The 27,693-nt window shown below is 34.7% G+C and overlaps 1 protein-coding gene across 1 annotated transcript in view; it reads left to right on the top strand.

Moving 5' to 3' along the window:
• The window catches only part of LOC149808324 (proteasome activator complex subunit 4B-like), a 155,972-nt gene that overhangs the window by 45,458 nt on the left and 82,821 nt on the right, over positions 1 to 27,693 (top strand). The window contains exons 15-23 of the mRNA XM_089975872.1: positions 430 to 574; positions 1,823 to 1,921; positions 11,384 to 11,456; positions 16,633 to 16,700; positions 17,231 to 17,446; positions 20,306 to 20,460; positions 21,141 to 21,233; positions 25,111 to 25,172; positions 25,656 to 25,718. Of these exons, the coding sequence (XP_089831998.1) occupies positions 430 to 574; positions 1,823 to 1,921; positions 11,384 to 11,456; positions 16,633 to 16,700; positions 17,231 to 17,446; positions 20,306 to 20,460; positions 21,141 to 21,233; positions 25,111 to 25,172; positions 25,656 to 25,718 (974 nt within the window). The remainder of the gene's footprint in view (positions 1 to 429; positions 575 to 1,822; positions 1,922 to 11,383; positions 11,457 to 16,632; positions 16,701 to 17,230; positions 17,447 to 20,305; positions 20,461 to 21,140; positions 21,234 to 25,110; positions 25,173 to 25,655; positions 25,719 to 27,693) is intronic.

Below are 27,693 nucleotides of genomic sequence, written 5' to 3'. Positions count from 1 at the left end.
ACTCTGCCTGATTGCTTCTTGGGAGGCAGATAACTTCTTGTTCTTTTTAGCTAAAAAGTTTATTTGGGAGGGCTGATTTGCGAAGTAGTCATATTTTTCCCACTGTATTATCATTAGGTGAGTATTTGCTAATAAACAATTTACTAGAAATAATTGGTTTTCGAATAAACTGATCTTACATAAAACCGCTAAATTTTTTAAAGATATTTTTTTGCCATGGGTGATGGTGCAGAACAAGAACTCATCCTTTGTTCTTTTCAATCCTTGTTGTGATAATAAGAGGTTGTTTACTTATAGATTTATGCTGTTGCTAGATATGTATACCATTTATTCATATTGTCTTCAAGTACACTGTTGTATAAACCCATCTAAGTATTTGCATGGAAGGATTACGTTTATGCAGGATATGTTATATTGTTATATTGCCAGGGTGCTAATGCTAATTGACAACAGTGCCCAGGAACATACACATGGCGATCATGGCAGACTGAACACTGAACAAAGCATGCTGGAAATCGGTATGGCTTCTACTTTCAACTCTGTGCTCCAGCAGTGTTCGGCACCCATCTTTGAGGTAAGTGTTTATATTAGGACAGAAGAAATATTTTAATATGAGCACCACACCAATCAAACTTTATGTTTGATGTGTACTTTTGTTTAACTTCTGTTCATCTTATTTTTGAAAAATAATGTAGTCATGATGTATTTAATATATCCACCAAAGCTGTTATAAGTTAGCAATAAATTAAATGCCTTGCCTTTTAATTTTAACTATCTTCTTTGTTATTTATGTTATTTTAATGAAATTTGAAAATCATGAAATAAACAATAAATTGACTAAATAATCAGACTTTTTTTATTTCGTATATGTCAGTTCGGTCAGGATGTATTGTTGTATAGAGATGCATTGAAACTTTGCTAGAACACGATGGTAGGGATCCAGAAACTACCATTTTATCATGTCCTGTATCGGACAATATCCAAATTAAGTCAGTTAAAAATAAATCTTGCACATTTTCTTTAGTTATATATGAAAGGGTGTGGAATGGGAGCAAGACTGGACATCATTGATGAAGTTACCAACTTAATGCTTAGTAAACAAGAAATACTTAAAATCTATTACATATTTAAAATTTATTTTTGGTGGGCACTGTAGAAAATAAAAAGGATGGGGTGGGTGGGTGCTGAATGTATGTGGCGGTGACCAGAACTGCTCCTGACAATTTGGTTGATAAACTTGTTGTTTCAGTGGGTGTGTAAAATGATTGATGGAGTAAGTATTGATGGTCTGTTATTTTCCCTTAAATAGATAGGTAAATTAATTGATTTATAAATCTGGGTGAGAAATTTTTGGACTACTTTTTTTGGTGCTTGGGTGTGTATGCTGGATGACTAAGCAAACATCAGTTGGTTTTTGTTTTCCCTGGATGGAACAATGATTGTACACTGGATGCATTTAAAACCAACAAAGATTACTTGATGACTATGTTGTTGGTAGTTAAAAAATGATTAGATTACCAATTGTCTGCTTGATGACATCTTTTATTGAAAAGCAGTAATAAGTTATTTTGTTTTCAACAATACATCACATCTCACCAAATTATTCTCTCAGATTATTGTTCATCTTGGCACTAATGATCTGTCATACTTCAAGAATTGGTGAAATATAAAATTTTGATACAAATGCCATGACCATTCTGTATTCAAATTCATTTTATAACAAAGTGTGTTATAGTGGGGTTTCACTGTACCACTTGTGGTAGAAATTTCTTTTCAGATCATTCCCTAAACAGATTTCTTAATTTGTATTTTATATTTTCAGTCTGCCCTCAATCGACTCTATGACTTTGTTGCAAACTCTGTATATGAAACCAAAGTTAGTGGACGTTTTACAGCCAACTTATGTCGTGCAGTAGCAAAGGTAAGATAACAGTATAAAAAATTCTTTAAACAAAGTTTTTCCCTTGGTTGTTGACAGTTAGCACTATTCAAAGTCAGTATAAACCCATTCTCCTGAAATCTTGAGCTTCTGGGAGAAACATACTTTTTATTCATGATCCTGGTGTTTTTATATCCCTTTTTTCTCTTCTGTCTTTAAAAATAAGAGCATTGAACTTTTCACAACATGGATATATTTTTGGCATTATTGAGAACCAAAATAGTACAAAGACATTTTAGAAATGTATGGGTTGCTGTTCATTTTGTTGAACTAAACTGCCAAATGTGTGTCCCAAGGTAGGAGAAATATACAGGAGAACATTGGATATGATAGCCCAGCCCCATACAGCCATAATGTAATTTTATGAGTATTTGAAAATTATTGAAATTTTCACTGGTTGAAGATGATACATTTTTGGCACTTTACACATTAAGAAAATTGTCAGTTGCTGAGTGAACTGTTCTAATATTATATTTTGAAGAGCTCATGATGTAATTGAATCAAGAAAACAACAGAGCCAGTATACAGTTCTTAAATTTGAGATAATTTCAAAAAGTTTTGTATAGCTTGGTTGTGTCACTTGTTTTTCTTTTACAACCTGTATTGGTGCTTGCAGTTGCCAAAATCATCAATGGGAATAAAATTCCCAGTAGACAATTCATTTAAATAAATTAAATATTTCCACAAATGAAAATTATGGGTATTGTCCTGTTGTCTACATATTTTTGAATTGTAGCGACTGATCTTTGGGTGGGGGGGGGCATGTGTATAGCCGATTGGTCTGAGGTGCTCACTTTTACAGATCACTCACACATTTCGCCTCTGTCCACATGAGTTCAAGTCTGAACTCAACCAACATGGGTATGATAGTATGTGAGTAAGCTTGTCAGTAGCTTTCCATAGTGTAGTGGTTCTTCCTGGGGTCTTCCCAGGTTCTTCCTTCATTTGATATTCTGGCTGACATGTGTAGTCCATCATGTGCTCAAAAATGGTGTCAAGCACCACAAAACAATAAACAAAAACACACACTGATGTCTGCTTGTGTAACCTAGTTTCAAGGTTGCATAAATGATGTAATGGACTAAATTTGTAAACAAAACAACATCCAGAAATGCATAATTCTGCATTAAATAGAATTAGTATAGCAGTCAGTACCCTTTATAATGCCACATGTTATATACTGCCACTCTTGCATATTGCCATAGGAATGCCCAGAGTAGGTCTCCTGCTATAAAATTTACCACAGTGTACCATTTTTGTACCACAGTAATCACCACCCTTGCCTACTGTCCTTTGCTAGCCTTGAATTTGGACACAAATTCCATTTTCTACACTGTTCTCATTTCGTTATCAGTTGATTCTGCCAGGCATTAAAATCCTATTGTCTTTGAATATGTCTGTCCATCAGCAATTACCTTTAATATATTCTGAATGTTTTTTGGATTTTGTTGAAAGACTCTTGAAATCACTACATATAAACTGCAGACTTGAGATGTGGAGCCCTATAGTAATCTATAGTATCCATCTGTTCACACTGTATAGCCACCAAAACTCTGCAAATTGGTTGCCATTTTGTAAGTGAATTGCCTGTGACACATAGGCATGCCTTTGAAAAGTTTGGTGTCTTTAGGTCAAATTTTGACAGACTTTGTGAAAATTATTTTTAATCAGCTTTACATTTCCTTACATCAGATATCATTGCAACTTGTATAATTCAATAATTATTCAACATATTCTGGCGCAGTTTTGTTAACAAAGTCTCGTAAACCTAGATGTGCATTGTATTGGTTTATCTGCCACCAGCCACTGGTCATCGAGCATCTGGGTTTGGTCACTGGACACCAAGTTTAAGCACCAGCCATCAGACTCAATACCAGGGTCATTGGAAAGGGATTGGGTTGATACCCCTCCTTTCTCTACATCGCTGTGAAGTCCTGTGGGGAACAGATTTTAGCTTTTGATCACCTGTATAGAAAAAGGGCTTGGAACACTGCCCACCTCCCATCATCTTTGTTCCCATTCAACCTATGGTGGGCTTGGGGACTTCATCCACCCAGTGGTGTGTTGACTGGTCACAGGAAGAAATTTTCCCTTCATGTTAATAACCTAGAATGTGGTTTTTTAAAAATAGCGTTTTCAAAAGTGCATCATTGTGTCAGTTGCAGTATACCTCAAATGTCGGGCATTCTTAAGCTTCTTCTGTTTGCATGGAAGTCAGAAACCTTGTCAGTTAGACTTGGAGATACTTGGGTAGTCCTCAAAGACTTGCCTCTGCACTCATCAAACTTGCCTCTGCACTCATCTGTCAGTAGCAACAACATTTTTTATATGCCTGCCAGTTGGTGGAGCATATTATGTGATGTCTATCTACTTCTCTGTTACCAATTTGGTTTCTGCACAATAACTTTAGTCATCCACCATGTAGAGTTATCAAACTTTATGGTTTGCTTGCACTTGGAGTAAGAAAGAACCCTATTAGTTTTACTGTCAGATTGCGCAAAGGTTAAACTATGACAGAGAAAGGAAAATATTTTTGTATACAGTGACTCTAGTTCTGTGTCATATGCACTTACCAAACTTTGTGGATGGTTTGCACTTGGGTAAGGAAGAACCCAGGCAATCTGTTTCAGGTTCAAAAGGTCAAAGATCAAAATCATTCTGACTAAAAGAAGAAAAATGGTTTCTGCATAACTTGATTCCTCCATCATCTTTAGTTTTGTTTAAGTGTGCACACACAGCCCGGCCCCCCCCACTCCCCGAGTGGCCATGTGGTCTAAAGCGCTCTCCGTTATGAATTACTGCCATCTCACCTCTGTCTGCGCCGGTTCGAGTCTCAGATTCAGCCAATGTGGGTTTGTGAGAAAGCTTGCCAGTAGCTTCCTTATGGTCGGTGGTTCTTTCCGGGGTTTCCTGGGTTCTTCCTCCACCATTAATACTAGCCGGCATGCATAGCCTATCATGTGCTGAAAAATGGCATTAAACCCCACAACAACAACACACGCAGCCCACATATGCACACACAGCCCACACATGCACTCACCCTGGTCCAGTACAATTTAGGTTCCACAAAAGTACTAGCAATTAGCACAAGAATTGTTACATTGAGTTAACTCTGGATTGCATCACATAATACAAAACAATTGTGCACATCATTGAAAATACATAAAAACTTGGGTACAAGACTTTGGTATATTTGCTGGACTTATTTTGCAATTTACTTTAGTGTAATTTGTAAAAGAAAGGTTTCCAAATGAGTCTCGATGAGAAATGAATTAAATTTGATATACTACAATTGGAAGTCAGAATATCTGTCTATTGTTTGACCTTGAATTTGATTCAAAACAGTCTGACCATGTTTGTAGACGGACATAATTTAATCATTTCAGCAATGTTTTGTTGTTTCATTTTGGCTAAAGTTAGTAAGGAAATATCTGAAATATCTTTTTGGGCATGGATAACTGATATATTTCAAATAGACTGTGATTTTGATGTTTTGCCAAATTACTGTACTTCCATGGTATGATAGCAAAACACACATCCTGAGAATGTTTTATGCAAGAAGAAACTTTTACAAATGAAATGCTTCATACCTACTTTTTGAGTATATACTCACTATACATAAATCCATCCCAGTGTTATTCTTGTTTACACCCAGCAGTACCTGTATAGCAATTGTGATAAAATTAAAATGGTTTTAGTCTTTTTCTGAAAATTCACATTAATTGTTTCTGGTAATTTTTTAATTATATTAAGTTCATCAGCAACATTCTTTTAAATATGGTATGGGATATATCACACACATAGACTGGTTAAGTTTCTTATAAAATAATAAGTTTGCTGTAGCCTAAATTTATATCATTGAATAACAATGAAAAGTTTCTAACAGAGTAGAAAAGCAAGTTTAAATTTCATAGTGTTTGATTTCTGTTATTAATTATTATATATGCTTGTGCATGATCAGTTTTGCTTTTTCATGGGTAAATTTGATCCTTCAAATTAAGGTTTCTTAAGCATTGACCTACACAACTGCATATTTTCAGCTTCAGCTATATCATTTACTTTTATTTTGTTCAGCACATGTTTTAGGTTAATAAGGGGAAATTATAAAAAAATAATTATTCATTAATTATCATAAATTTTCCCAGATCCCAGCAATCACTTCCATTTTATGCCACTGTACCCAAGTGTATTGGGCAAACCAAAATATTAAATCATTTTTGTTCAAACAATGATAAAAATCTGGAGGATAGATGTTTTACTCTATTTCTTATATTTTTTTGAATTTGGTCAGTGTGGCATTAGAGATAGAGAGAAAATAATTATTCTAGTGATAGCAAACGGTGATATCAGATGTATATCTGAGTAAACCAGACAGTGATATCAGATGTGTATCTGAGTAAATCAGACAGTGATGTCAGATGTATATCTGAGTAAACCAGGCAGTGATATCAGATGTATACATGAAGCTTAATGGGTTCATTTTTTCTTACTGTCCAGTTCACTGGGTACTTACGTCAAGACTTGATTCTGTACAAATTCAAACACTAAAATCAGTTATTTTGGACTTACCTTCATCACATCAATATTTATTAGCTTGCCTGTCCATGGGATGGGTTCACTAATGAGTGAGATCCATTCATATTACCGATTATACTCGCGTATAAGCACGTTTGTGTATAAGCTGACCCCCCCAAACTGAACAGGTATAAACACTAAAAAGTGCATGACCCACATATAATCTGACCTACAACTCAGAGACATCTCAAGATGCACAAGGTAAGTTCTAAATCCATTTATTTAGGTACTCTTGTATTTAAAAAAAAATTACATGTATACTTATCTCAAGGTTGGCGTGCATGATTATTAAAAAGGAAAGGTATAAACTTGCTTCAAAAGTAATTTATTTAATTTTGTTTTCTTATTGTTTCTGCCTAATTCAGATTTGTGTATAATTTAATTGAACAATGACAAGAATTTAGCAATCGCGAGTTGCTGTAACACTACCTCTCTCTTTTGACTCAATTATTATTTGTTTATGCATTATTGCATTGGACATTTTATATCAGTGCACCAGTGATTAAGTTTTTACTTTGCTTTGAAATTGTAAATACCTAACTTATTAAAATGTAATCCCAGTAGGATAACACAACAAACAAACAATATGGTTTGATTCAGCCCTTGCAATTAGGCTACTGAACATATTTACATAATGGCGCCACCACATGTACATTGTAGATTTGATTACGCGCTGAATTAAGTACATCCCTTGGAGTCAAATAATGGGCACCATTGAGCTAAACTTTAATGATATCTCCAAAATTAAATAATAAGGTTTCGGAAATAATAATTCAAAAGTTAGCTAATACCGTAAAAGCTGAGTTGTAGTTTGCTTTGATGTAAGTGACCTTACAACATACCTGTCAACTTTCATGCTGGAAGAAGAAAAAAACTCCCAATTTTTGTGGTCACTCCACACCTACCAAACGATTTCATAATATCTTTTGATTTGTGCAGAGAACTCCCGATTATTACATTATGTCTTAGATTTTCATTTCTTCTAAACAAGTAAAGTCCTACATATTCTGTTATATCACCTGTGAATTTATTGTTGTGATGAAATAATTACTTTACTATCAAGAATTTGCTTCTTCACTAAATAGAATGTTAAGTTTAAACATTATTCATGTAAATTAATGATTTTTATTTACCTCTACAATAATACAAAAATAATAAAATAAACCAGAACAAAAAATAAACAACAACAATAAAATCGTCCACAATTAATTTCAATCCCAATAATGATCACTACGAATGCTGTAACTCCATATGCTATTGAGTCATTCCCACGAAAGAAACTTACATGAGTGAACACCTGGCATTTTTATACCATATAACTAATGTTAATTACTGTCATTAAATTAAAAGAAGGAATGAAAATACATACCACACAGCAAATGTGTCCTCAGAAACCTAATTCAGAATACATACTTTATCGTAAACAATACTAAATGCTTTAAAAGTTGACAATAAAGGAATAAGGTCGGATATGCAAAGAGGGGAAGATAGTTGCCACATGTATGGTACCATGAGGCTGGCTATTTTGGTGCCTTTAGTTCAACAAAATTGGGAATCCTTTATTTGCCAATCAATTGCTGGTGCTTGCATAACACACAATAGTGTAGAATGTGGTTTCTTTGAATTATGATGGAGGTCCAGTCGTTTTCACAAAATAGTTGCACGGATAAGGATTAGCTTTTAATTAGTCGTGCTGACTTTCTTGCTTGTTTATTTAAGACTAATCTTTAGCTATTGTGCAGTTTGACCGCAGCTGACCAGAATATGAAAATAGGGTATGTCCTGGGGGAAAACAGGGCACTTCACAGGGAGAAACGGTGAGACATTTTGTGAATTTCACTCATATTCGAAGATCAATCAATATTTAGTGAAAACAAGGCTTTAAATATGCCACGAGAAACCTCCCAATTTTAGGTCCCAATCTCTTTTGTTTTTTATTCAGTTGCCCTACTTGGCTTTTGAAAAGTTCATAGGTATGCCTTACACCTTGTTTTATAAAACTATGATAATCATGCTAATATTATGGAATAAAAGGCAATTACACATCAATGTACTGGTATAGTTACCGGTCAGAATCCCCTTGTATCACGACCCAGTTTTAGGGTTTTAATGATTAACACCTGTACTGCTGTTGCAAAACGAAAGACAAATTTGCTGCCTATCAACATAGGAGATGCCGAAACATCAAGCTTTCCTTTGTGTGGAAAGTTATGATGTATGTTTAGCTAAAACACTAAACTAAAATTGATTGATGTTGATCTCAGTTGATCTATATGAGAATTTTAGCCTTTATTATTAGCACTCTTCGGGAACATGTAAATTATGCTGGTTATGTGCCTTGTACAATTAAAAGTGCCTAACTTTTTAAAAATATTACCTCAATTTGTAGGATCGCTTATATTATTGAAAATGAGTAACTTGTCAGCGTGTGATTCATCATAAATGAAACAGCTATTAAGGATTAGCTGAAATGCTATCTGGAAAAAAGCAATTTGGTCGAAACAATGAATAAAGCAAAATCAACATCTACGTTTGGGAATAAGTAAGGTATTAAGTGACTCTATGCACACTTTGCACTAAGTACTGTACATTATATTTCAGCATGGTCTCCCTGGTAAACTCAAACGGTCCGTGAATTATGAAGTCTGTATTTACCTTTATTTAACTTCGTGTTGGAGGAATCAGAAAATATGCACATGCAAAATAATAACAAAATCAAGCATAGTACTTTATAACAGTTTAATAATTGTCGGCTCATTGAAAGTTAATTTTTTACATGCCTATGTCTTAGGACATGGAAAAAATTGTTGTTTCATGTCCCTAGATTTACCGCCATTAAAGTAGTCAACAAAAAGACTTAAAAACTGTCAATTTTAGACATTGGCCCATGGATAAGCTGACCCCTCTTCTTCCAGGCCTTTATTTTTTCCTAAATTATTCGGCTTTTATGCGAGTATATACAGTAATGAAAAATCTTGTATATGATTGACTTACCTCATTATCGCTCTGCATGCCAGATATCTGGTCCAGTTTTGATAAATTCATGGATGGGTTCGATAATTAGAGAGATCTGATTATTAATGAGGCTCAGCTTGTTCACGATCTGGAAGCCCTATTTCTGATCCAGTCTGATAAAACTTGGAATATATGGTTTTATCTTCAAGATCTTGTACCAAGTTTGATAATGAGTGTGATGCATGCATATTAATCAGTTGATCTGATATCAGACTGGTTGAGCGGTTATTACTGTAGAAGTCTTATTTCTGATTTGATTTTGATCCGGCTTGAAAAATTAGCTTATCATCAGAATCTTGGTTAGGCTTGATAATGAGTGAGATCAATACATGTTAATGATGTAATCTTGCTTCTGATTAGGTGAGTTTGTTACCACCCAGGAAGCCATATTTGTGATCTGATTTTATCAGACATAAAATTTATGCTTCTATCATTAGGATCTTGGAGTGATTCAGTAACGAGTGAGATTGATGCATATTAATGAGGCGATTTTGCATTTGATTGGATTTCTTACCACTCTTGAGGCCATATTTTTGATCTGTTGGGTTCTTTATTATCACCACCTCGATTATGAGCATGTTAATTATGCCTTAATCATTAATAAGAGTTTTTCTCAGGGTTGAAGTAAAATAAGATTAGTTGAATGTTATGTATATTTGATTTAATTTATATCTGATTTAATTTAATTGTTTTTTTAGTTTTAAATTTTAAAAAAAATTCCATTACATGCTATTATAATGTAACTTTATTTACTGAATTTGGCATTTTCCAGAAATTAGTTTGACCTGACTTTTTTCATAAACAACTAATAATAGAAACTTTGTATCAAATGCTGACCTTGATTCAGAATCAGTAAAAGTGAAGTAAGCAACTTTATTTTATTTTTAAAAAATTCTTTCTTAGTGTAGATTCATTAAGCGAAATTGAGGCCATACTGGGAGTATGTGATGTTAGGCATGTAAAGCTTCTGTGTTGTTCTAGAAACATCATCATGTGACCCTGATGCAGGAATCTGTTTTATGTCTTAAGTTAGTGTATAATTATTTTCTATAGAGAATTTATAAAGTTGGGCTATAAACCATTGACACTTAAAGGTGTTTTGTTGTGACCATTTGAGTTGAAATTCTATTTTATAGAATTATTAATTCTTCTCCCTGGGTATATTTATGTGCTCATACAGAATTCTTAGACAAAGACATTTATTGAAATTTTTTCGGAAAAAGATCTGGAATATTATTTTCCGTGCTTCAGCAAGGAACTGTTGATTCATCAGTACAACACTAACTATTGCATACGTCATCGTCCTCCATCTTGGATTTTTTATCAGGACTCCAAATCAGATTCATTTAGGACTTTTTATTTCTAGGACTTCTATTTTTTAATTCTTGGATTATTTTTACCTTGTTTTTCTAGGAAAATAAATTATTTGTTAAATTTTATAAAGCTTGTTGTCTTCACTCTTTTCTTGTTACTGTGTTAAAGAGCCTAAAACGTGACATGAACCAATAAATCAACCAGATCTATTCCCTTTGATGAGTTACAATAGTAACAAAACTGGTCTGAGAAAGGGGGTAATTGGACCACCCCAGCAGATGGGAGGAAATGCCTCCACTTCCATTCAGTCATCATCTTCCTTATAGGAGAATAAGTAAATCAGCATGATATTGAAGTTTGGGATATTGTTTACATAGGATGTGTTCTTACACTTGTACACAGGCTTGCTTAGTGAAATGGTCAACTGTTAAGTTATATAAGCAGGGTGAATGATATTAGGACCACTTGACATATAATGAGCTCTCATTCAGTATTCATAGTTAGTGTTGTTGTAAACCAAGTTATAATCTGTTATTATAGGTCAATCCAAAAGTGTCATTGAAGAGATTTTTGCCAACATTTTGCCAGAATATAAAGAACCACATCAAAAACCGTAAGTACAGCTTCTTGTTAAGCATTATGCTTTGATGAAATTTTCTGGATAGTAACGTCATAAGTGACAATAAAAGTACACTCAAACCTGTCCTAAGAGTCACCTTTACTTAGTGGTCACCTGTTCACATTGGCCAATCTTATTCCCCCCACCCCTGCACATTTCCTATATAAATGTCTCTAATGGTCACCTGCCTTCTGTGGTCAGTGTCCATTTGTTCCCAAACCAAACATCAAACATGGGTTTCTTCCTGCCTTATGTAGTCACTGGTGCACATCTGCAACCTCTCAGACTTTTGCATAATGAGGAAGGCATTGTTTAGATAAAGGAATATCGTGTGAATTGATGTGCAGACATTTATTATCTTGCTTATGCTTGCCACACTTAGGAGGCTTGGCTAGCGTGGGTACGTGGGAAAGCCTGCCAGTAGCTTCTCATGGGTCGGTGGTTCTTCCCTGGGTTTTCCAGGGTTCTTCCTCCACCAGTTATACTGGCCGCCATGTATAGCCTATCTTGTGCTGAAAAATGGCGTTAAACCCTAGAACAACAACAACAACAACAACAACAAAGCCACACTTAGGTGCCATCGATTGTGTAACTGAAAGGTGTCAATATATCAAATTACACATATTTTATGGTTTTGTTGTATATTGCACATAGGACAATATTAAAAATAATAATAATAATAATAATACTAATATTCAGTGCATGGTATTTGTTCAAAAACCAATTTTGAAAGGTGAACTAGAGTACAAATTGTGTACAAAGCCCAGTTCGACTTTCTTCCTCCAAATACATTTACTGATCACATTGACATTGGGGACAGAAGCATGCTACCTCCTGAATTCAGCCCTACTAAAAAGATGAAAATTCATCTTATCTCATATAGACAAAGGGTGATAACCTCCCCTTGCCAAATCCAGGTGTTGCTGGTGTTTAAGCTTTGCTTCCTTACTGTCAACTTTGTACGTGATACATCATAACAATCCATGCCAATATCAGTGTCAAAATTAGCCATCCACCCTGCAATTTGGACTTCTTGTATGTAATAATCATTCCTCTAACAGGTTGTGTACATTATTTTTACATATTTTTCAACATTTTGTTTGAATTTCTCACATTCACAGACATGGTTTGTTTAGACCACATACACAACATGCATTCATTGGACATCTTGTCCTTCATGGTTTAGCACTACACTGCATATTTTCGCTTTCTCCATTAGTAATGGTTGTTGTATTAGCGACTCCTTAATATGCATTTTGTTCACTTGTGTTCGTTCAGAACACCATGTTAACCAGGTGCATTAAATTTAAGGCAAGGGAAGATACAAGTCCTGTTTAGCATATATATCAAATGTACTTCATATCTTCCTTGTAAAGTGTGCACAATTTTATTGGAAGAAGTCTGGACTGCAATATTTGTAGAAAGCAACCAAATTGAAAGACAAAGGAAGCAAATCTCACAAAGGCAATGCCAAAATGTTGAGCATACATCTGAAGCCAGCATTTGTTGTGAGCCTTTTTAGAGAACATCCCTCTCCACCATACCAAAGCGTGATGTTTAGAACTGTCAGCTACAGTTACCTTAGCAGAACTGGGAACAAAATGTTCTGTTTTTGCAATCTTCTGTTTTTGAACAGATGCATCTTCTGGTTCCGGGGAAGATGACACAGATATTTCAGGCCATATTTACCTCTGGTTCCCATCTCTTGCTTTCTATAGGTTCTTTGATGGAATGTTGAGCTTTTATGACCAATCCGACCATGCCACATAGGAGGGATAAAAGGTGGGCCGGGGACAAGGTATCTTTTCTGCCAAATGCAGAAATGCCAACTCTCCCAGTTTAGGCATGTGATTCAAGATTTTTAATGTACACTCCTGATCTCCTGCTTTGATAATAACGTGTCTCAATTTTTCATCAGTGCACCCTCCCCCTAATACAGTAGTAAATTCACATTCCACTTCCATGTCTCAGCATAGTGTCTGCATCTGTTTATAAAGTGTGTGACAGAAGCAGATACTGTTGCAGTAGACATACTAACATAGTGTTCTTCATTCAGCAGTGTTTTTAAATTTTATGAAAATAACATCCAGGAAAGTATCACAAAGATTTGAGGCAGTTTTCTAAAAAAGGGGTATACTCAAAAGTTCCTATGTATTATGGAATTGAGGAATGGTATATTTCTTATGCATTTTGTAGCATATACTGGTATGATTTCTCAATCTCTCATGGCTGGAACAGTGACATAGTGAAGTGTGTGAGTGTTTGGGTTTTTAATGTTTCGTTAACAATTTGAGTGACATTGCTATGATGTCTGCAGTGTAATGAGTCCTAATGCTAACCTCTTAATGCTGAGCACCAAGTGAAACAGCTGCTTGTACCATTTTTATAAGTCTTTGGTGTGACTTGGCCAGGGTTTGAACCTGTGATCTCCTGCATCTGAGATGGGACATAGTAAAACCATCTTCGCTAATCAAGGTTACGATAACCCTGTCAACACCTTTGCATATCAGCAGATATTTCAGTGCTTTGGGTCTGAGAGTTTCATTGGATGCGGTGGGCAAGCCACCACATCCAATCAAAATTACATTGTTCAAATTTGAACACTGTTCCTGTGATCGAGACGGGGGAGCACACAACTTGAATGGACTGATAAATAAGCGCTTTTCCATGTTTGCACAAATACCTTTCACTCAAATAGACCTGTAATTACTTCCCTCTGGTACATAGTCATACTTTCGATGTTAAACATACAAAGTATCCTGTTTAAGTCAATTGCCACCACTGTTTTCAGATGATATACAATGTACTTCTCCCTTTTTCACAGTTGTACTGTGCTGATCACTAAATGGAGGGTGGAAATTGTGCATAAACCTCAATCTTTGGTGTTCTTTTTCTTATCCAGAAGGCAAATGGCAAGTTGTGTCCAAATATCAACCTGAGTCACCTTAACCAACACAATATGCCACAGAAATTCAAGATGGAGACTGTGAGATTCATACTTTTCTCAGTCAGAAGGGATGCCATCAATCTTGATCTGACCAATGCATATTTTCATGTCCCTATATTCCTGCATCACAGAAATTTCTTTGTTTTGCTTCATCATGGCATGATTTATGAGTTTCAAATCCTACCCTTTGGTCCAAACATCAGCCCCTGGCTTTTACCAAAATAAGGGATTGTGATGTAACCCTGTTCTGTTCCACAGCACAGCAGTGTACTTGGATGGCATCCTCCAGAAACATAGGGAATGTTCTATTGTCCTCTGGGGCAGAAATGATCTTCTATCATTTTTAAATCAGCTAGGTTTTCTAATCAACTTCATCCATCATAGTGTTTTGTCCATCTAGGTATAGAGTTTCTCACCAACCTTAATAATCCCTCACATTTGCAGGGTCCATATTGTCAAACTCGTTGAGACTGTTTATAACATAATTTGGATTTCAGTGAGAGAAATCTTGCAACTTTTCAGATTACTCAGTGTGTCAGTGGATTTGATCATTCATCTGACATTTTATGCACTTCTTACTAGTGACCTTGCAGTCCCAGTAGTGCCCCCAAGTACCTGTGATAACAAATTCATGATCATGCATGAGATACAATCAATGCTGCATCAGTGGCACAACCCAGGTTGGCTCTTTACAGAAATTATGCACAGTTCAAACTGAATGCAATTATTCTCCTGAAAATCTTTGTTTGATTTGCGGTTTTGCAAAGGAATTCATGTGCTTAACACATTATCAGAAACTATAAATTAATTAACAATGGACATTTGATTTTTGCTTTTTAATCCAAATGTTTCAAAAAATTTGGATTTGAACTGAAAATCTTGCACAATCCATTTGGCCACCACTTTGTCATAAGAGCCATATGACAAACAGTTGATTAAAGAATCATGAATTTATTTATATTTGTAAAATTCAAAATTAGTTTGTGACAAATATAACTATTTTGTATTAAAAAAAGATAACATTTGGAATGATTTTGTCATATATAACAAAACTATGCTTTTAATAGCATTAAATTTGTAACAAGATGAAAAGGGAATTTCCGTACATTCCTTACTGACAGAAACTACCAAAGTAGCGGTACATTGAGAAAGTTCTGAGGATGTACCATTGTAAAAATATACCACAGTAAACCAGTATAAGGGTAATACCATGCACCTCAGATAGGCACAGTGGGCCTTTTTGGTCTATTACTAATTGAATAATTAGCACAACTGTTTATCAGTTTGCATCCTTCTAATTCTGGCTTTTTATTTCTGTTATCTTTCCTCTTGTAAATAATGAGCTTTTATCAGGCTTGTTCTAATCATTCAGTTAGTATCAGACCACATTGGCATTCTAAATTAAGATTAAAGTTTCTTAGATGAAGCTTAGTGTTTAAAATTTGTTACTTTTGAGCCAAGCTAAAGGGTTAATTGACAAAAGTAGGATCACTTATTATGACTTTAAAATTTGTTGATACATTTGAATATTGAAACTTTTACAAAATATTACATGCATGTAACCACCACTATTTAAAAAAAAAGATATGCTTAATTTTCAGATTTTACAGTATTAGAACACATGTAATGAAATATTTTTCTGTTCTCATCCAATTGTGCATTTATTGGAACATAAAAAGCATTCCCATGAAATAAGTACCCCAGTGTTATAAAAATTTTAATACATGTTCCTTTAAAACATATTTTTATTCAGATGTTCTAGTTCTAGTGTATCTGTTCATGCAACCATCTACTACCAATCAGCAAACAAATACATGTTATAAGGCACATACACACATGCATAAATACATGCATTCTACCAAGTCTAACTGACTGAAACCATAATGTTTATGACACCCTCTCAGAAAATACAACTTAAGAATATATTTTCTTTTCTTGATGTCCATTTTAACATTTACACCAAGGAGAAAGAAAATTTGTAGGCAGGCTCTTAGGTGTCTTTCATAGATGGTTTTTTTTGTACCTGCCAACCTACCTACCTACCTACTGACTGACCAACCTACCTATAAAGAGCAGACAGATCATAGGCACACTTTATATCCACTACCTAACTTTAAATGTTTAAATTACTTTTATATTTAAGTACTTGCCTTAAAAACGTTCTGATTAAGTTACATGGTTCTTCATACACACTTCATTTCACTGTCTTGAAATCAATTACAGATGAAGAGGTGCTTACTGATGAACATCTGGACAATGGATTCTTGTGGAACCTTCTCATGTTGTCACAGGTATCCAGTGATACATATATTGTCTTGATTTCAATAATTTACACACAGTAAACAAAATATATGTAAATATTGATAAGATGTTTATGTTTCTCTTTGCTGCTTTTCAAATTAGATTATTTTCCATTTAAAAAAAAATGATTAATAACTTACAAATAGCTTATGTTTAGCCCTTTCTATTTGCACCTGTTTGAGGCTTCATACAAGTATTATTCAAAAAGAAGTTCATGATATTCTCTCAGTGATGGAATTTAACACAGCCAAGTTACCATATATACTTGCCTATAAATCAGGTCCAGCTACAGTCTGCACAGGCTATAACTGCCATTGCACAATGCATCAAGGGATCTGTGTGTATGCAGTTTTTTTAGGAGTAGAACAAAGAAATATAGACTCTGATATGCTGGCACATTATGTATGATAGATTGGGGTCTATGTTGTTTGCAGATGGTAATGACTTATAAGCCGGTATATGTGGTATGATTTACCCATGACATTATTTCAATACATAATTGAGCAATTTATTTTCTCAGCTTGTACGGTGTAATGGTCAAGAACTCTTGCCGTACAGAGAGGAGTTGTTGGAGGTGATTTGTACAACCATCAAGCTGAAGTGTGTGGAGGGTTATGAGATTGTGGGCCAGCTCATTAGGTATCTGCTCAGGGCACTTACCCTCATCTATTCCTTGGATTACAAAAGTAGAGCAGGCAGTTTTGATGAACCAGTCACAGAGTACCTCCCCATCAGGGTAAGCATGGCTGATTAGTATTGAAATTTCTCTATTTTTTCGAACATTGTGAATATGATCAGACAGAAGTTAATAAATTCATAATAACTTTGTATGGTCAAAATATCTTGTCACAGTTCTGGGTGGGATTTTGAGACAAGTTTTACAAATACCATTGGAATTTTATGCAAATCTGCTTCATTTCGAGAGCTAGAAAATATCAGGCAAGGTAAATGTATAATCAATCTTTTGTTAAAAAAAGTTTTGATGAACCTCTGAAAAATTATGGTCCAATATTCATAACTTGTTATTTCCTTGTGATGGTACTTATATTGCATACTGTATATATATATTTTTTTCTTCAATCTTATGCAACAGTATTAGTAATTGCATTTATATTGGCCGAGTTCTAGCCTTCATTATATCATGTGAGATTTATCCCTCAAGATTTTTATATGCATAAGGTGAAGCATGTAATGATGTTGTCTATCCATCTGTTTATCTGACCATCTATTATAATTTTGTTACCCCCACATTAACTTGAATTCTCTACACTCTACAGTTATTGAGCTTTGTGGATGGCTTGCATTTGAGGTAATAAAAACATTATTATTGAAAAGGTAAGTCAAGATCACTGACCAAAAGAGGAAAACTGGTTTTTGCACAGTAGCATTAATTAGACATCAAAGACATGGATCATACATCATGCTTGGGGTAAGGAAGAAACTTATTGATTTTTGGGGTCAATATGGTCAAAGGTCAAGGTTTTTTAAAGAAGAAAAATGGTTTATGCTCAGTAATTTTAGTTTTCAATCATTGACTGTCACACAGTTTTTCTAAATGACTTCCTTGTAGGGTAAGAAAGAAGCCTTTTAATTTTGGGGTCAGCATGTCAGTGGTCAAAAGCAATGACTGAAAGAACAAATATGATTTTTGTATAATAACTTAATTCCGGACCAGCTTGTGGATGGCTTATGCTTAATGTATAGAAGAGGTATGTTGATTTGTGGATCAAGGTCATTGTGGCTGAAAGAAAAAATAGAATTTACAGAATAAATTTTGTTTTAGAGTAAGTCCTTTGATCAGACTTTGTGTATGGTTTCCCTTAGAAACCTATAAATTCTTGGGTCAATTTGATTCAAGATATTACTCCTTAACCAAAGGTCCAGGTTATTGAGAGCCGATATTCATTAATCTCTAAATCAAAGTTGCCCTACTCAAACTTATATTAAAAAAAACTTTTTAGCTTGGGGTTTTGCAGGCATACAATATGCTATTCATGGTACTTTTGTTGTAACTGTATCTGATTTTAAATTCTAAGCCATTATCCAGATTTTTAAAGCCGTCACTAATCAATATTAATATATAGGCCAAAATTTGACTGCCTCAGTGCTTAATCTGATTAAAATCAGATCTACACTGTCCTATGATCTTACAGGTCTGCTTAGGGGTTTTGTTCCAAAGATGTTTGAATTAGCCAGTGGATATGCAGCCTTCAGAAGTGCACTAGATCATATGGCACACATTGATGCTCTTCAGCCATACTGTTCAGCCTCCGAAACATGAAGACATAAAACTTCATGTGATTAACCGATAAATTTAGTGCTTATAAGACAAGTCCAACTGCAGAACGCACAAACTGAGATTTGCTGTTGCATAATGCGTGGACAGATCTGGTTAAGTGCGGTTTATTAGGAGTAAACAGTAGAACAAACAAGATAGACCACGATTTGCAGGTGCATTATGCTATGGCAGATCAGGATTTTTGTTTGCAGTTTGATTTGTATACAGTATCAATATACTCCCAATCAAACTGAATAAACTTTCATTCTCTTATAGAGATGTTTCATCAGCACATCTCTCTGGTAATTATGTCAAGGGTCTCGTGTTTTTATGCAAATTGCTAAGATATTTTTGGATTTATTACATTTTTGCAAGATGTATTCAGATTGTCATTAAATAAAACAAATATATATGCAAAAGAACTCTACATTTTTCAAGCAGTATTTTAATTCTTCACACATTTTTATATAAAATCAATATAAGATTTAGTTTTCTTCATTGAAATCCTGTAAAGGTTGGCAATTAAATAAAAATATACATTTAGAAAAGATGTCTTGACATGAAATATATACATATATTATTACTGCTATATTTCTTTTTTTAGTTGAATGAGTAGGTCTAGTACCAAAGATGTTAAGTGGCACTTCACAAACTCAGTCAATAGACTGATAAAGGGCAGACTGTGTAATTTGACGTTTTTTTTTTTGTCTTCTCAGACATTGATCACAGCATGGTCCACTTTATTTTTTTAAGGATCACAGGCATTATTAAAATTTGTGGATAACTGTTGCTCATTCTTTTACATCATGTAATTTTGTAAAACTATATATCCAGTGATTTTGCAATTGAAAATGCAGCAAGCACACATATACTTAGGCCCAGTGTACACACTTGCTATCTCTTCTCACACATACATGATGATCTGGTCAAGTTGAATGTCCTTGTCAGCACTAACAGTGCAACAACTGGAAATGCCAGTTACAAGTCAGAAATTCAGTGTTGTCTCTGAGAAAATGCTGAACATCCTGTGTTTGAGAAAATCTGAAAATCAAAGCTGATTTCTTCTAAACTGGTTGACACATTGCACTAAAATAAAATAGTGAACTCCGTGGAGTACACATTATAGTTTAACCATTTAATGTGTGCATGTATTATGAGTATTTACTTTTTTTTAAAAAACTATTAACACATGAAGAGCAGTTGTGAATATCCAGATGTAATCAATTTTCATGAGTGAATTGTATCTTTTGAAAATATGTCAGTTTTTCAGTTGAAAATGACATTGATTCATTTTTTTTCCTCTTCCTTTTCATACAGGATTGGGCTTTGCCAGGTGATATATATAACTTGGGTCTGAACTGGCATGTCCCATCAAATGAGGAAGTGGAGTTTGCCAGACAGTTGCTGAAGCAAGTTCTGCAACCAGAACTGGTGGCATTAAAACAGCTTTCTCCTGACAATCTTGTGCCAAGGTAAGACAGAATTTACACTGTTAGTGACCTTATGCAGGACAAAAATACCTTCTTTGCGATCCTAATGAGAGACAAAAATTACTTTCCTTTATTGATGTCAGTGACAGAATAACTTGCCAGTGGCAGTTTCATTTAAATAGTAAACAGTAATTAAAAATCATTGTGATCTTTTAGGTACAGATTTAGTTTTTGGTTCTTTTAACAGCACTTTTAACACAATATTGGATTTTTGATTGTTAAGGATGTGGGAGCAGAGTGCTTTTCCCAAGGACACATTAGGGAAGCCAACCCTTGATGGTATTGTTGTTTATGAAACATGTGACTCTTGTTGGATTTAGGGTCTGACACTCATCCAGCTGAGCTACTGTGTCTTCCTTGTCAGTGTAAAATAGATAGTTCTATAGACCCTGTACCTAAGTTCAGTGAAATCTTAAGGCAGTGAACATCTCGTATTTATATATCTTGAAACAACAATCATATTTTGCATTATATTTAAAGTTTATGATTTACATGGACATTTAGTAACTACTTTTTGTGTCATTATACTAATATTTATCTAATTGGAATTTACTGTTGAAACAATATAAAGGTACTTTAATGCAGAATTTATTTAAATTTAGAATGTAATGTTAGTAAACTTAATTTTTTTAAAAAGAATCATTTTAATTACATGTTTTCAGGGAGGAGCTGTTGAGAAGTCTCAACACTGTATGTGAGTGTTTAGGTGGTGCTAGTTCACTTCTTCCCACTCTAACAGGAGATCCAGTTCAGCTGTAAGTTGTTGTTTTCTTTTGTTGCCAATCTTTCACAGCTTTTTAGTCATGGGATGATAAAACTTTATATTTTATTTTGACATTCTGGTGTGGAAATTAAAGCCATATTGAAAGCTATAAACTACACTGAAGCCTCTCTAAAGAGAAATGCCATCTTTTCAGACTCCCTTTTTACTTCGAAACCTTATTAAATTTTAAATTCATTGATATCACTAATATTGTAGAAACATGGTGTGCTCATACAATCTGGGAAAGGATTCTGTAGTGTTGGCTGCCTAGTCACATTGGTATAAAGGAATTGAAAAGGCAGATAGAAGAATCAAAGATTACCTATATTCACCTGTTTCTGTATGGCGGATTCCATATACTGTCTAACAGATTTTTTTATATAAATAAGCATATTTGTCATACTTAGCAAGACGTGTAAAATATATGGAATGAAAACGCCATAAATGTATGAAATCTTACCCACTATTGGGGTGTGGCATCTATCATATAGATGATGTGGTATTGTGTCAGTCACATATCACATAACTGATGAGCACACCTCCTGATGGGTGAACCTAAACTGGAATGCATACGATGACAGTATCCCCTGACATTGGAACACGTTTCTGTTAGTGTGTAAAATTTCATCTTGTGAGAGAGAAGAGTATTTTGACTGTATGCTGAACATAAGAAGTTGAATGTGCATTTATCACCCAAGAAAATCTTGGACTTTTTAAGAAAATGTGGTTTATATGACAAATTTTAACCAGGTTTTAAGGATTTTACATATGTTACCTTTATCTGTTTTATATACATTTTACTGAAATTTAACACTATTACATTTTATACTTTATCATATTGTACTTTATATTTATATTTATTTTGGAAATGTTAACATTCCAAAAATTTTGTGCAGTTCATTTTTATATTTTTTTCGACTTCACCTTTAGTGCTGAGGTGGTATAAAACACTTCTACGTTCATGCATAAATTGACTTTGAGCTTCCAAAAGTTGGATTGGTGTCCAGTATTTTTCATTTAATTTTCATCAAGGTAGATACATGCTGGACACCAAGTAAAACAAATTGGAAATCTGACAAAAGTGCATATGTTGTTTACAAGTGAGCATTCTCAAAAAAGATGTAGTAATTTACAGATTATCATCATATCTCCTACCAACATCCACCCTGGTTGGCTGAGTGGTCTAAGGTGCTCTCCTTCACAGAGTACTTGCATATCATCTCTGTTTGCATGGGTTCAAGTCTCGGCACGGCTGACATGGTTTTGTGAGAAAGCTTGTGAGAAAGCTTGCCAGTACCTTCCTGTGGTTTAGTGGTTCTTTCTGGAGTTTTCCCGGGTGCTTCCTCCACCAAATATACTAACCACTATGTGTAGCCTATCATGTACTGAATAATGGCATTAACCCGCAAATGCTACATCTTACTATAAAAGTTTATTTTTTAAAATATTTTTGGCCCCATTAGTTTCCATTTATGTTTTGCCCATTAAACCAGTCATCATGGTTGAACAGCTTGGAATTTTCCATGTCATACATTACCACTTTTTTTTTCTATAGTAACTTATATTTTGAAATGCAGTAGAAATTATGTAACTTTTAGGACAGAGTAAATGATACATGCTATATGCATGTACAGCTACAAAACTTATTACATATCATTGCCTTGAAAATGTTTAAGCCATATGTATTATATTTTTGACAAGTTTGTGAACAGCAGCAATATTTCTTTGAAGTCAGAATTTACTGCATATATAGAATACAAAGCATGATCATTTGATTTGTCAGAATAGTGCTCAAGTGAAATTCATTTTTGAACCTGATTTAGGAAGTAATTAACTATCAGCAGAGCCGAGCAACAATAAATTTCAGAACTCCTGTTTGACAGATTTTACTCTTTGTGAAGAACGCAACCCCCACCCCACCACAGCAGATGGGGGTAGCTATTAATTATTTACACATACTGCAAACAACACATCGACATACGTCAACTCGGTTCTGGCCAGGATTCATGCAGAGAATCCAGCAGAGAAATTTGAACACCAGGACCATCCAGTAATGACACTTGCATTACCTTCAAACCCCTTTGAACCCTATTGAATTTATATTTGAACTGTAGCTATTGCAACATAAGGTGATAATTTTAAAAAACAGGAAATTTTGGGCATGTGGAAATTGGAATCCGGGCTTGTGGAATATCCATCAGGGCTTGAAAGTTTATATAAGTCACCAGCCCTGGGCCTGTGTATAAAAAATTTCTTTGAGCACAGGTAATCACATAGTTTAGAGACCATTCAGCATGTTGTCGTAAAGTTTGGTGTTTGCATTGTCTAATAGACCTAGCTTTGCTTTGTATGCATTTTATTTTGTCAGGTCGATTTTTGAATGAGTTGTGGCCTTTGAGGATAAACTTCATATCTTCAATTGGAATATGGCTTGTAACCAGCATAGCTTAGTACCCCTTTCATGTATTTGGATGCCATTTGGTAGGATAAGTGCCTTCACACGTTGATTTTTCTTCCAAAGGCTTCCTCTTTTTGGGACCAATTTTGTTTGAGTTAATGCTCTATTTCCATCAATATTACATTTTTACTGTAGTAGATTCTTGTGACCAGCATAGCTCAGCATCCATTCAACATACCCTTGATGAAGTTTTGTGTGTATGCTGCTTCATAGACCTAGATATGCCTTTTATGTCTTTTGTTTTGTTGATTCAAAAGTTGACATAGTTATGGGTCTTGACAATTGACTTCACTTGGAATATTGCTTGTAACTAGAATAACTCTGCAACTCGTCATAATTGGATGCTAGTTGGTAGGTGTGTTGTCTGTTACATGTAGATGTGTCTTATGAAAGTTTCCTCTTTTCAATCCAATTTTAAGAGAGTTAATTTCTTTTGCATAAGTTATGCACCTTGCAACCAGCATTCAGTACCATTTGGATTCTGGTGCAGTTTTGTGTGTCCCTTGTCTGAAGACCTAGATGCACCTTCAGTGTGTTTTGTCTCATCAGTTCCATTTTGAAAAGAGTTGTAAAACATGACAATTAACTTAGTATCTTCACATGGGCTGTTGCTTATTACTGGCATATCTCAAGAACAGTTCAGCATACTCTGATGTAATTTATTATGAACAGTGTCTCATAGACTTGCTTTGAATATATAGACTTGCATGTGCTGTATTTTGGTTTAATTATACTCAGAAGAGTTATGGTTACCTGATTGCACACCTTCTGACTTAAGTTTCTGTAAGATCACTTCACCAGCATTTATAGCATTTTGGCCTAATTTTGCCATGTGGCTACTGAGTGAGCTTGATTTCCTGCATTCCACGACATTGACATGAGTTATGGCTCTTGATTGGCCATCCTCTTTGAACCAAATTTGGCATGCAGCTCTATATTTAATTAGTCTGCCGGCACATTAGTCAACAATTGATCTGGGATTTTGCTGTTGTGAGTTGGGTTTATATACATACAAGTGACACTGTTTCAATTGACACCTTTCAAAAACATATAAAGTGACATCCCATTACATAAGGTTAGGATCACTTAGGGTAAAATTATGTTTTGTTCAAATAGTTGTGGTGTAAAAATATGTTTTGCTCAAATGGTTGTTTATTCAAATACTGCAGAAAAATTATTTAAGGACAACTAATGCCAGAATTCAATCATCACAGTATGCAATAGCCATGAACTTTTACAAAGCATGCCCAGAGTCAACATTATTTCTGCTTATAATTGGCAAAATTTCTTCTAAATGGAAGATCTGAATGATTGCTAACCTTTGACACTGTTTAGCGCATAAAAAATATCATTGTTTGTTATGGCATGTGAAGTGTCAGTTCATGAATTGGTCATATTATGTTCTTTATAGGTTGGAATCCCAGGTGCCATTAAAGAGATTTGCATGCCAAAGCGCACCCAATGGAACAAAAGGTAAGGGACACTAAAATTTTCTAAAATATGGTGCTTATTCATGCATGACTTCATGGACCGCTGTGTTTAGCCTAGCCATGCAAAATGTATTCAGAGTATAAATAAAGTAATGGCATGTTGAATTGAAATTCCATAACCTATGAACAGTCTTAGTTGTGAGGACAAAAACAAATAGGGAGAAAATGATGTGTTTGAATAAAGTAAATTATAAATGAAGAATGCAAACTGGTTTCCTCAGACTGCTTATTCAAATATTATAATTTACTTCCTGTAGTTGAGGTAGAACTTCCCTTCTTTCCTTTGATAAAAATTCCACTTTAATGCATGACAGTTTGAAGCCTTTGCCAAAAGGCTTGTAGCCAGCAATTTTTGTTTTACAATGCTGTGTATTTTAAACTTTAAAATTTTAAAATTTAAAAAAATGTTTTTGCTTATTGAATTTGTTTTATTTCATATTCAGGTTCTTTTGATTTCTTTTTTCAGAGGTCACACTTGATGGAGAGAATGTTAGAGTAGCTGTGATAGAGGTTGCACACCATTTATGTAGTAAGTAAAGGTGTTAATTACTACTTCTCTTATTTGCTACTCATAACTTGAAATTTTGGCAGGTTTTATTTGGGCTAAATTTCTCCAGCATGCATTTATAGCTCGGCTGACCAAAGGCCATGTGAAATTATGGTATGGCCTTGATTTGTTCATTGTCTGTCCATCAACACTTCATTGTGGAAATGGTAGAGGCATCATTTTTTTGTCAGATTCAGATCAGATGTTGACTTACACAATCACGACCTCAGATAAGTTCTATTATGAGTGACATTCACACATATCAACCAGAGTTCAGTTATATTTTGTATATAATCTTGTATCATCAAGAGTTCAGTTAAGTATGTTTAAGAGAAACATTCATGTTCATTAACAAGGTAATCAAGCATCTAATTGGCTGAGGTTGTGAACACTAGAGGCTGTATTTCTGATCAGATTTTGACACTATTAGGAATGTAAGCTTCATTCATTGAGACTTCACCCATTCGTAAAATGATGTCATCCTTGCATATGATTGGCTTGCTGGAGAACACTCAAAAGAACATATTTCTGAAAAAATTATGATCCGATTTGATATTGAATCTTATGTCATCATGATCTAAGAGGACTTTGATTATGAGCAATGTCAGGCATATATAATTCTACATCTAATTGTCTGAGTTTGTGAAACCTTATTTCTGATGAGATTTGGTATGAAAGCTTGCATCATAAATATCTCAGATGAGTGTGATTATGAGTGAGATTAATGCATCTTAATGACGATCCAGGCTGATAGGATGGTAGCAACTTTCTGATCACAAGTCCAAATGCCTTAACAACTGAGCCTTTGTGTGGGATTCATTCTCAGTGGATTCAAGAGCTGGGGCCCCAAGGTGGTAAGGACAAATCCAGGAATCTATGCTGACTGCACAGACTTACTACCCTTATAATAGCAAGGAAGTATATATATGTTGAGGCTGGGACTTTGAAAAGTTTCGAAGTTTTGAATCTGGGCCTAGTTCCCATGAAAGGAGGAGACTGAGGGAAGAATGCCCATTGTATAAATGATTTGTTCTTTTTTGCCAAGAAATGATCCTATATATAGGATCAAATTGAAAAGATAAATGATACTAAGATTACTTAGCAATGTAGCATTTATGAGCCTCAGGCTTTCTTTCCCCAGTACAGTTTCAATATGTGTTCATTTGTGTTCACAAGATAACATGTCGGTTATCAGGTGGATGATATCAGACCCACTTGGGCTTCTTGTTGCAGAAAGATGTGAATTCATTTTTAGCTTTACTGGTTATATAGATCAGTAGGAATTATGGAATGGCCTGTTATCCATCATCTGTCATCCATCTGTCCATCCATCGGCACAAGTTTGTTAACGCTTTTCCCCCAAAACTGTTTGTAGCATTGCCATGTAGCTTTACACATACATTTATGCCATGGTTTGGTTGGTCTTAAATGGCGTGTCTGGGACAGCTAATATGGCTGCCTTGACAATCATTTTGAAAATCTTGTTATTTGCTACCCCCTCCTGAATGAATGGTTATATCAACATGAGGATTTTACCAGAATTTTTATGAAGTCTGGTTGATCCTAAATGAAAATGGCGCCACTTGGACATCTGTTATAGCTGCCATTGCAATCCCTTTTGAATGGAAAGTCATATCAACATGGGATTTAAACTCCAGTTGTCTGATAATGTCTGGTTGGTCCCAAATGAAAACTGTGCCAATCCGATTTCCAACATGGCCACCATAACAGTCAACTTGATAATTTTGTTATTGCTACTCCTCCTTTATGGAAAATCACATTGACATGGGTTTGTCAATTGTAAACTTCTTACAATGTTTTGGTGGTCCCAGATAAAAATTGTGCTGCTCTGATATCCAACATTGCCACCACAGTGACCAGCTTGAAAATCTTGTTATTGCTGTTCTTCTAGATTGAAGTCTATATAGACATTGGATTTTCACCAGATTACTTCCAA

The sequence above is a fragment of the Sinohyriopsis cumingii genome, chromosome 1 (genome assembly GCF_028554795.1).
Source record: "Sinohyriopsis cumingii isolate HCF-2022 chromosome 1, ASM2855479v2, whole genome shotgun sequence".
Classification (NCBI taxonomy): Eukaryota; Metazoa; Mollusca; class Bivalvia; order Unionida; family Unionidae; genus Sinohyriopsis; species Sinohyriopsis cumingii.
This window is presented reverse-complemented; position numbering and strand designations above follow the sequence as displayed.